The following is a 12,091-nucleotide window of genomic DNA, read 5'->3' as shown; positions in this document are numbered from 1 at the left end:
ACACCACCATCAGGCCCTCACCTGTCTTATGCACAGTGGCTTAGATCTGTCCAAAAGCAGTTATACAGCCAGCAGTCAGCGAGAAGCGTCTATACACAGTTCCCTTTGTTCTTATTAACATATTTGATCTCCCACACAATATAAAAGCAGACGCTGCCAGAACGTCGCTTTAAGGTGTGCCTTTGGGGAAGGGTGTTGGTTTAATAGATAATAAGGGAGATTTAGATCTTATTTGCAAATGGAATTAGGTCAAGGCAAATTTACTAACATGACACATGAATTATGAAACTTTAAATGATGTAACCTACTTGATATAGTCAAATAGAGTTTGCTTAAAAACTCTAATGCATTTAGTCATAAGAAATATAATTGAGAGATGTATAGAGATCATTTTGGTTATAGCCTAACCATTTTACTGGTTTCATGGTGACCCTAAAGCTACTGTTGATTGAATCAACCGCACCACACGGCCTAATGGGTAAATGCAAATACAATGCTATAAACCTGAAATATGACTTTTTGATGCAAAATCTTAAATGTAATAATAATTCAAGTCAAGGGTGAACTTTGTAACTTCGTAGTAACTTGGTATACTTAAGTAGTATAAAAGAGATACGAGGTGTGACTCAGACATGGCCATAGTCCACACAACTGACACCAAACCAATTTATATAAGGCGGTGGCTCTTTTCAAACACATAATCAAAGGCATTCGCAGATAATTATGAGTAAAGCACAGCTACTGGGCTATGATTCATAAGTCTGTCTCCCCAAGGCTTATATTAATACACCATCTCAAGCTTTATTAAAGTACATTCAATTCTTAAACAATTTAAAAATTAATAAAATGCACCGTACTGTCAAAATGCATTAAAGCATCATGCATATGCATTGTACAGGTAAGGGTTAAAAAAATGTTGTACTTCCCACTAAAGCATTAAAACTAAACCTGCTCCGTCGTCTGCCATTTTCCCAGTTTGATCACTGGCATGACATCATATTTGCACTTCATCGTGATGTCTTTAAAGCAACAGACTTTTCATTTCCAAACCTAAAGTTCAAACTCAAGTTTGTTTTACTGTCCCATATAAGTTCGTCCAGTAGTTCCCCTCCTCCAGGTGCACGCCCTTTGTGAGAGTCAGGGGCAAAAAACAAAAAAAAAAATCACGGAAGAGAGTCGGGCAGCGGTTCGAGTCTGACAAGTTTTTTGACGAAGGGAGTAAAAAGGGAAAGGAAAAGAGGTTTTACTGCAGCTACCGTGAAGTGTCAATCCCTGCTGTCCTCAATTTAGGGTAAGTGCTCCGAAAAGCTTTTATTTCACATTATCGACTGGTTTAAAGAACACGAAACTTTGTTGTTTGTAACTTAGAAGAGATTTTGCGCAGTGTTAACGCCACGTTTTAGGAACACCCTTCGATAATCATCCGCCAACTGATCGCAGATCTGCCGTTTGCGCGCGCCGCTGTTTCGTTTGTACAGTATGAATGTACGTTAAGGCTACATCTTAAAAATAAATACACTTTTAATGGTTATACGTTGTTGTTAATCGCGACATTTTTTTATGAGGACACAAATACATATTTGAACTTGAAAATTAACCATGGTTTTACCAGAGTAATGGTATTTGAGGTAAAACAGTAACCACAGATTTAACATTGCCTCAGTACAGTAACATTGTTTAACCATGATATTCGCAGTACAAGTTTATAGCTATTCATATAAATGTAATATAAATGTGTTCTTCTATAAAATATTTTTATAAATATTAAATACTTTTTTTATTATAGTTTACGTGTACTACAACAAAATGTATTTAATATTTAAAAAAGTTTTTTGTAAGAAATATTTATATTACATTTTATATGTATAATATATATAAAAATATAATTTTATCATCTATAAAAAATTTGGATACTAATAGTAGTTTTATTCTGGGAATTATGATATATAGCCTATTTATATTTGTATATTTATATACAAATAATATTATATTATATTACGTTTTTATATACTTAAAGTGGTATTAGTAACTTAGTAGAAGCAGTTTTATCAAAATGTCTCCTGTGTCAACTTTACATGAAGTCTAATATATGGCCTCCAGTCACAACGGTTTTATTACTTGAGTCAGACTTCAGACTGTTAACTTACTTGTTTTGTATCCATCAGACTGATGAAAATAAGAGCCACATCGAGACTGTTACCCACGTCTTTTTATACGCACTGGCAGACTCGTTCCTGTGTGAATTTTTTATAAGGCACGCGAACGGATAGGGCGCGCGCGTATCACGTTCTCCCGCGTGGAAACGCAAACCTATCAATCTCTTTTGCGCATTGAAGAGAAACGCTAGAGTATCACCTGTGTTAACCTCCATACACCTGTGTGTCGTTTATCTATTTCAAAGTTTATTTGCACGGATTTCCCTTCTGAATAAACACAAAAATGCTAATGGATTTAGGAATTGTATTGGTTTTAATAGAGATTATTGTGGGTCTCCATTAATTCACGTTGCTGGATAGGAACCATAATGGAAGAATGTCCAAAACACACTTTTAATAGTTTTAATGTGATATTTCACAATAGGCTACTGTATTTTTCAGCTAGGTTATTCCAGAAACAAAACAGGTCATGTCTGTTATGGAGAGTCACTTAAGTAATGGAAGATCCTGCTTCATTACTTATTGTTAACAAACATGAGCGGCCCGCTCACGTGCTGTCTGTCTGAAGGAGTTTTGGGTTAAACCTCGAGACTGTCTTGGGTAGCACGTGCGAAGTTGCCGGGTCAGGGGCCAAGAGCATTAATAATTCACCTGACTTTAAGACTGGCACTGGATAGGGTTCAAGACCAAGGGTTGAAAAAGTCAACAGGATCAGTGAAGGGTGCCTATAGGTTACCAGAAATATGACTGTAACCACAAGGTGCGATCGCAAAATTGGGACAACAACACAGTATTGACTCAAAACAAAGCAGAAGGCCTTTGCTCTTGTGGCACACTTGTGGTGGATAAGGACCAACAGTATCCAGATTGTACAGTAGGGCTGTGTTTTACGGCATGTGAGTCAGTTAAGCGTTAAGGAAGAGTCTAAGTCTCCAGACAGACACATTATCATGCATGTTTAAAAGACAGCAGGCTATAATATATCTTTATGATGCATACAACTATGGCTGAAGTCTTTACGACAACATTTGTAATTATACAGAACCTCACAAAAACATGATGTAACTATAAAAGAAACTATAATTTTGCATAAAGAAATGAGAACCAAAGACATGATTTACATTTCATGCAATTTTAGACGCTTTTATCCAAAGCGACTTACAGTGTGTTCAAGTTATACTTTTAATCAATATGTGTGTACCCAGGAACCCATGACCCACGCAAGTGAGCTACGGGAACACGTTTTAGTATATAAGTAGGTCCCTACCCTTTAAAAAGGTCTTAATATGTATCCAGTTGGTACTAGGGATGCACCGAATCCAGATTTTTTGGGTTCGGCCGAATACCGAATCCACTGTTTAAGATTCCGAAACCGAATACCGAATCCTACTCGCATCCTTATTCCATTAACACAGTAAAACGCATTAATGAAGTAAACAACATCCACAGCAGTGTATTTTTCATTTTATTTGATTTTAACTGTAAAAAAAAAGGATAGGCAACATTATTAGGTAGTTTTTCCAGGTGCGTCCACGAAATGTGAAGGCTCACCAAAAAAAAAAAATGCTTATCTCCACGTCAGTACCCGATGTGTGTAATCAATGGCCGCGTGACGTCGACCAGCGTAGCGCAAGCCTACTGTAGGGTTCGGTTCGGTGGAAAAAAAATCTAAGATTCAACCAGCCCAGTCTCCTGGGAATGCATGTGGATGGCACGAGGTGTGGAACTCGTGCAGTACATACGCCAAATTCCACTTTGGCGTGCGGGTGATGCGCGGGTCCTTCCCATTCACTTAAACGGTGCATCTTTTTTGTTGTTTTATTTATTGGTTTCTCAATTTTTTTGCTATTTTTACCATTTTGATGCTCCGTTTGGGTGGATGGGAAGGACTTGCGTGTCGTGTGCCCGCCGGGGTGGAGTTTGGCGTATGTGTTGCGCGAGTTTTGCACTTCGTGCTATTTGTGCGCATCCTCAGGAGACTGGGTAGGATTCGGCCGAACCTGAACACCGTCAACAAACCCAGTATTCGGCCGAATCCGAATCCTTGATTCGGTGCATCCCTAGTTGGTACCAAATACCAATATGTACCTTTGATGTACTAATATGCACATTTTGGTAGCAATATGTACCTATGGGTATTAATATGAACTCTTTATGTACAAAGGTGTACTTGTTATATATTGGGAACCAACCCTTGTGACAGCTAGGCACCGTTTTTTGACAGTGTAGGGTGTACTTTAGGCAGCCAGTATGAAGTATACACTTAAATTGTGCCATCGTCAACGTCAAGTGTCTGTGTGTAAAGGAAGTAAGAAACTATTTACTGCACCATTCCACCTGCGGTTTATTGTACAAATGTAAGGAACCATCTCACGCTTGCACAGCCAATGAAACCAGACACTTTATTATGGCTCTCCTGCGTCATCTCTGTATCTCATTCTCTGCCATTAAATTAAGCTAATGGCCATGTTTCTTAACTGCTTACTACCTGTAGACGCAGTTATCATTGGTGATAAGAGCTGCGTATGTGCATCAGCTAATTCGGCGGCATTAGAAGGCGTCTCGGGTGACAACATACCTACACAGATTTGACCCACAATAACCAGCCAGAGGCTTATCGGCGTCCACTGGATGTCACTCACCGGTTCTTTACAGTACGTCTTTGTTTTCAACACTATGCAAATGATAAGGTTCACAGTCTCACTTAATTAGCGAGGAGAAATTTCTGTGAATGACATGCGTGATGAGAAACGACTGGAATTCAAAGGATTTCAAGTGTTTATCTTTGTGGGACAGTCAGGTTTATTATTCAAGATTTTATCAATGAAATTTTTGTGTGTGTGCATCAAAGCCAAATTGAAGAGCATTGTTTGCTTGGATGTATTAGTGTACTGTTGGATGTAACAACAACAGGGTGCTGTAAATTGACAACATGAATCGGAAATGACTCATTTGGCGGATGCTTTTATCCAAAGTGACTTACGAGCATTCAGTATTTGTGTACCTTAGGAATCGAACACATGACCTTTTGCACTGCTAACGCAATGCGCTACCAGTTACCTATTTTGAAAAATCCTCTTCATGCCAAACATAGTTGAGCGATGACCTTATGCACCTCTTCAAAGAATTTAAATAATGCCGACCATTCTGTGATTTGCAAGGCGATTGGCTATCAGCATTTCCATCGAGCCTCTGACCAATCGGTGAAAGATTGCGAGGTGGAATGCAAGAGAAAGTAAATGCATTTCTGTGTGAGCGAAGAAAAGTTAGTGAAGAAAGAAAAAGGGAGATGGAGGAAGAGATGTCTTTGAGCAGTTGAGAAACGTGAAGCCGCTCTGTGGTTCGGTCATCAGGGGATCAGATGACCTATCGAAGATTAGGACAGTCACTGGCGACTTGCCTCTTTCTTCTTTCGTTCCTTATCAGCAATCAACTGTCAGTTCAAACCCCAAAGATTTCCATTCTCCATCCTCTAGTACACTTTCAGGTACGGTGTACTTAGTAAATGGACTTGACGGGGTGTTGGCTGTACCTCGCTAAAAGTGTCACCAACCATCTAATCACTCGTTTCTTCCAAATGAATTAGTGGCACCTGCTAAGGCAAGGATCAGTATTACTATTGCTTATACTGTAAGGGATTTAAAAAAATTATCTAAAAGTCAGATTTGGTGATAAAAACGCATATGTTTGCTCTGATAGAAGGACCAAAGCCATATAAAGCGGTCTTATTTTCCACCATAATACAAAATCTAATGTTGCAACTATCATTTTCCATACACTTATGTTTCTGAATGTATTATTTTAGTGAACTAATGCTGTTCTTTCTTTTCTAGAGCGAAAGGAAAAATGGAGGCAGCTATTAAAACAGTAGTTGGGGTCTTTCTGAAGTCGGCCAAGGGAAAAGAAAACCTTGGAGCGAAAGAGTTTCAGAGTCTTGTGAAGAATCAACTGAAGAACATTCTAGTGGTTAGGAGCTCTGTTCATATTTATGAATCTAAAATTTTTTTATAGCATATTTGACAGCAATTACGATTAAAATGGTAACCAGACCAAGAAGCTACAAATTTGTTTTGGTGCAAGATAATACAGCCTGATCTCACAGGAATTCGTATGTATTTTACGAGTTGGCTAAAGCTGCGTGGACACCGCCAGTGACTAGCAATGGCAGAGTGACGCGATCTCATTCATTTCAATGGAAACCAGGCGACTTCGGCGACACGCGCGAAAGTGACCGTTGGCGACCGTATAGGCGTGTCCAGCGATGCAAGAAAGTTAAGAAAAGTTTAACTTTATGCAAATGTCGATCGAATTTCGGGAGCGACTACCAATGAGAACGAAGCAGTGGAGTTCATGTCATCCTTCTCTCGTCAGTTATTGGCGTGGATGGTACTCATTTTTGTGTATGACAAGCAGATTTAGAAACGCCTCATTGAAAGAGATGGGCGACACACAGCGATGACTTTGTATTGACATTTTACTTATTTTAATATGTGCCCCCCATCACGAAGCGACCGCCTCCTCCTGTGGTGCCTTGCATTTATTACAGCGCCGACAGTGTAATGCAGATTTTTCTTATGTTGATTGTGTTTTCTTATGTTGATTGTCTTATGGCCACGCCCATACGGTCGCCAACGGTCACTTTCGCTCGTGTCGCCGGAAGTCGCCAGGTTTCCATTGAAATGAATGAGATCGCGTCGCTCTGCTACTGCTTGTCGTTGGCTGTCTGAATGGTGCGTGAGGCGTTTCTAAATCTGCTTGTCATAAACAAACGAGTACCATCCACTCCAGTAACTGACGAGAGAAGGATGACGTGAACTCCACTGCTTTGCTCCCATTGGTAGTCGCTCCCGAAATTCGCTCATCAGTTGCATAAAGTTAAACTTTTCTTAACTTTCTCACATCGCTGGACATGCCCATACGGTCGGCAACGGCTGCTTGCCGCTTTCCAGCGTCACGAACGAAAGAAAGTGGGCGTGTCCAGGCAGCTAGAGCTCAGTGAAAGATATTTAATATTAACAGGATGCGTCACTGGTATTGATATGACTGGTGGAGATCGAAAAAGTCAGAATGGCCGCTCTTGTCTCGCCTCCCAGTAAAAAAAGACCAATCGTCAGAGCCGATGGTGTAGTGGGCAGTGCTCCGACATGTGGTGCTTTCGCACTTTCGGCGACACGAGTTCGATTCCCGGCTCGTGGTCATTTGCCGATCCCATACCCTCTCTCCTCTCCTAACCTCACTGTTTAAAATATAAAAAAACAACTTTTTAAAAAAGACCAATCACCAACCGTTACAGAATGCAATCCTCTGGAAGGGGGACTTTGCAAATGCGCAGACTTAACGGTTCTTGTTGGTTTTGTCCATGGAGACATTGCAAATATGGCGCTGCAGTGAAGCGACTTCCTTAAAAGGACTTTGTTTCAATTCATTAAGCAAATGATACACGACGAGCAACAACCAATGAGAGTGAAGCTGTGGAGTTATCCGTCTTTCGTCATTTAATGAGAGGACAGTTGCTCATTTGATTAAAGTTGTTATTAGGACAACCAGAATTAGGAACGTATCCTAACAACCTCATTGAAAGATACTAGTGACACACCGAAAAAGTCGCTGGGGGTGTGCACACACAGTAATTAATATTAATTTGTACGAAGTGAATCGTACACAAAACACGATACAATTATTGTAAAAAAATAATTAAACCCCACTTCTGACCCTAATGTCACAGGGGTGAAAGAAAATCGTACAAAAACATACGATTTTGGTTGTACGAATGAATACGAATTAGCCACTCGTAAAATACGTACAAATTGCAATGAGAATGCGTTGGATAATACTTGGTTGTTTCTACATTAAGGACATTTTTATTAACTGTCAAAATATTTTTACAGTCAGTCTTTTATCTATTAAATGATTTAGTTCCTAACTGTAAGTTTTTTTTTTATAAAAATTGTAAAAATAGCTAAAAATCTAATTTTGTCTATATCATTTTATAACTGCATCACCATTGCTCAATCCATGTCATTTAACTCATTCTCAGCCATTGACGAGTTATCTTGTCAATTAAGTGAAAACATTTGCCTGAAGATAACGTGTTTCTGATGAGTTTTAATAGTAATCTCTTACCCAAAATATAAAAAAACTGACGCAAAAAATATTTATTAATTTTACACTACGTGTATGTTTTGATAATCATTCTGAATCTGATCTCTAACAAAATTCTTTCATAAAAATGCAATTATTTGAGCTTTTTGCTAAACATTTTGTATTTTTGAAAAATAACCCATATTTAAGAGTTTATAAACAGAGAAAAAATAAAGATAGGACGAAAAGTTTATTTCCCGTTTTGTTTGTTTGTTTGAAAGCAGAGGGTCTGTTCTTTCATTTGATATATTTGTATGTTTATATATTTAAAATTTTATTTTTATTTTGTTTTATTTAATTTTTAATTAATTTAACTTCTATGAAAATCACAAAAATACTGGCGGGCAACTTAAAAAAAAAAAAGGCTGGCGGGGAATGAGTTAAATTTAAAGTAACCATCAACACTTACTCAAGTTTGCTTCAATACTAACCATCCGAACAACTTTGTGTTTAGGGCACAGAAGACAATGAAGCAGTGAAAAACATGCGTAAAGATCTTGACAACAACCAGGATGGCAAGGTCAGCTTCCAAGAGTACATGACTCTGATCGGCTACTTGGCGGAGTCGGTCAGCACTCAGCGTTGTAGGGAAAACGAATCGCAAGCTGAAAGTTCAGCCCAGGAAACGGCCGCAGCGAACGCAGAGCCACAGCAGGCAGAACCGAAGGAAGAACCGAAAGTAGAACCACAGGCAGAACCACAAGCAGCGAAGGAGGAGCCGGCGGTCGAAGAGGCGGCGGCAGAGGAGGAGAAGCCGGAGGAAGAGAAGCCGGAGGAAGAGAAGGCAGAGCAGGACGAGGTCCAACCGGCAGAGAAGCAAGCTGAAGAGCAAAATAAACCCGAGGAAGCCTCGTAGGAGATCGAGGAAGATGAGATTTGCAAATCTTAAGTTTTTGTGTTTGTTTTACTTTTGTCATTTTCCTTATTGTGATCTTTTAAACACACACAAGAAACCCGGCCAACACGCTACAAATTGTTCCTGCAAAGTTTTCGATATTACTAATCTCTGATTTCAATAACACTCCATACCTGTGATTCATTTTTTTTATCGATTGTGTGCCCAATGGGAGCTATGATCAGAGGGCTGCAATAACTAATGTCAATATCTTTATATATGAGCCAGAGTTGTTGTAAGGGTACTGCAACCACTGTCTTCCCTCTTCAATATCTTTATAAAGCCACCGTGAATGAAGACAAGGAAGAATTTGTACGGCAGAGTTGTGTATTGTGTTCCTCTGCTATTGTTTACTGCTCGCTTGTGCCACTTTCTAATGACAGGGTTACTCAGTTGACTCCGGTGCTAGACGTACATTTGTTTTTCCTAGTGTTGCAGTAATTTAAAAATCCCTATGAGCCTGTTTTTATTTTATTTTTTTGTTTTTATGAAGTGGCATTTTTCCAAATATCACCAAATTAAGTGCAGGGCTTGCGTTGTGGCGCAAATCCCTTGTGAAATTTAACCATTGTTTTACTACAGACATCATGGCCGAGCAATGGGTACTGTATTGGGACGATGGTAAATTTGCGGTTACACCGCAAATAGCACAGTAAAACTATGGTTAATTTTCATAAAGGATGGGAACGCTGACTTAAGTCCGAATGCTTTGTTGTTCACATTTCTGCCAAATTTGCATGAGAATAAAGCAATTTTGTTTTAAATAATGTAGTTTTATGGCATGCTTTAACATTCTGGCTTTGGTATCTAACGCTATCATACACCCTCCATTATCTGTCTCTGCCTTATTGTAGTCTTTCACATGCTTACATGACATTTATGCATTTAGCAGCTGTTTTTATCCAACAACAAAGCGATTTGACATGCTTACCGTTTAAATTTATGTCCTATTAATTTGCTTTAAGAGCTAAACATATCAGATGCTTAGTGTACTTATGATGGCTGGCACTTAATAATTAAAAGCCTTTGAGATGGAATCTACACCGGGGACCCTCGTGGCCCCGTGGGAGCCCCAAGTAAACTCAAAGTATCATATTGGTAACGTAGGACCCTCAAATAAGATAAGAGGCACAACAAAAACATTTTAAATATTAAATTATATTTGCGCTTTCACATCTAACACACATGATCGCTTTGCAAAAATATAATCTTTGCTAATTTAGAGCTTAGAGACGGACTTATTAAAGCGGGAAGGGGAGGTTAGCGGTGCGAGAGAATCTAAAAAAAAAAGACCACTAATATATTTTTGTATCATTTGTATGTAGCTACAATTTTATATTAGGCATATCAATTTGTATATCATCATGTATCATCTAAACACTTGTTCTAGGCGACTGTGCAATGCAGATCTAACGGGCAACCTTATCTTAGCGTTCCTTGAATTCTTCACCGATTATCAATGATTCAATGAATTTTGATATGTGGCGGAGACGTGACTTTTTCCTATCATCGTGTCATGAAAGCCATAACGTGAACGAATCCAAATACTGGACTAAACACGAATTCACAAACAAAGCCTTTCTGTACTTTCACCGTGTATCCATTAGGTATCTCTGTACGGCCTAACAGTTTACATAATACATTTTAGATAATCCATTATGCATTATAGAGATATGTATAGCCTACATCAGTGTGAAATCCTACGCTGCCTAAAATGCACTCATTCAGAGCATGCTAATGAGGTCTCATTTAGCTCATGCTATCATGTATATCCCGGCCATGTAAAACCGCCGCCGTTACGGCCTTGTTTGCTTTGGCGTGTCTGACTACACAAACGTCACGCCGGGTAATGCATGCTTCAACTATACTTAGCATCATAACGCTATCAGAAACACGATAGCCTGTTACAAACATCCTGCTAACATCTCTGAACACGCAGGTGTGATGTATGCTACATGTCTTAGCTATATGTTGTGATGTGGAAAACGCCATTGCTCACATCCCACATGAAATAAATACTGTAGTATACGATAATAAACTAAAGTGAACGTTACTATAGTGTTTTAAACCTTACCATAGTACATGTTAAAGGTTAATGCCTTATAATACTGTAGTATACATTGACAACATACTACAGTATAGCCTACTATAATTGAATGGTTTACTGTAGTAAATACTAAAGTATACTACAGTATTTTTTCATGTGGAATGCACTAGTATGCACATAATATGGCCTTTTAATTCAATTTCTAGAGTTAAAATGTTATATAAAGAGCTTTTATGAAAATTAACCATGGTTTTATTATAGTTAAAGTGTAGTACCCAAGGATTCAATTTTATTTTTGATCGCTCCATCATTAAACATCAGTGGTTACTGTAGCAAAACCATGGTTAATTTGTAGTTACCATAGTTAAACCATAGTTTTTGGTTTTTATTTTTTATCATAATCTAATTTCCCACCACTATAATCTCACTATTTTATCTTTTTGGCCTTACTAGTTTATTTTAAATAGTCCTGTGGTGTTTATGAAAATGCATAGAAGTATAATAAAGAAGTATTTCTTGTAAACATATATATATATCATATACCCATATGTATGTTATTTCATATACGCATGTTAGCTTTAACCTCTAAGTTGGTAACGTGTGCACAAATAAAAAATAAAGCATAAGAAAAACACAATAACCTTTTTTTTTTCAATCTAACAGCAGTACAGTTTACAGCCCAGGCAGGGTGACATCTCTAGTTTATTCAACTAATGCATTTCATTAACTGTACATATCCGCTCAATACGCTGGCTTTATTTCCTATGCTGTGTGATTGACCATCTCTAACTGCTCAACAATAAAGGACTGTAATGCAAACTCCACTGGCCCATAGAGTCTTGTTGTCTTGAG

At 38.4% G+C, this 12,091-nt stretch overlaps 1 protein-coding gene across 1 annotated transcript; it reads left to right on the top strand.

Moving 5' to 3' along the window:
• The first annotated feature begins 982 nt into the window (after positions 1-982).
• s100u (S100 calcium binding protein U) lies at positions 983-12,058 on the top strand. Its single transcript, XM_055220915.2, has 3 exons — positions 983-1,291; positions 5,990-6,122; positions 8,752-12,058. Exons 2-3 carry the CDS (start codon positions 6,003-6,005, stop codon positions 9,151-9,153), a joined length of 522 nt encoding a protein of 173 aa, XP_055076890.2. The 5' UTR covers positions 983-1,291; positions 5,990-6,002; the 3' UTR covers positions 9,154-12,058.
• Positions 12,059-12,091: the final 33 nt, after the last annotated feature.

Source organism: Misgurnus anguillicaudatus, chromosome 20, assembly GCF_027580225.2.
Source record: "Misgurnus anguillicaudatus chromosome 20, ASM2758022v2, whole genome shotgun sequence".
NCBI classification, from domain to species: Eukaryota; Metazoa; Chordata; class Actinopteri; order Cypriniformes; family Cobitidae; genus Misgurnus; species Misgurnus anguillicaudatus.
Note: the sequence above shows the minus strand (reverse complement) of the source record. Positions and strands in the feature narration are given on the sequence as shown.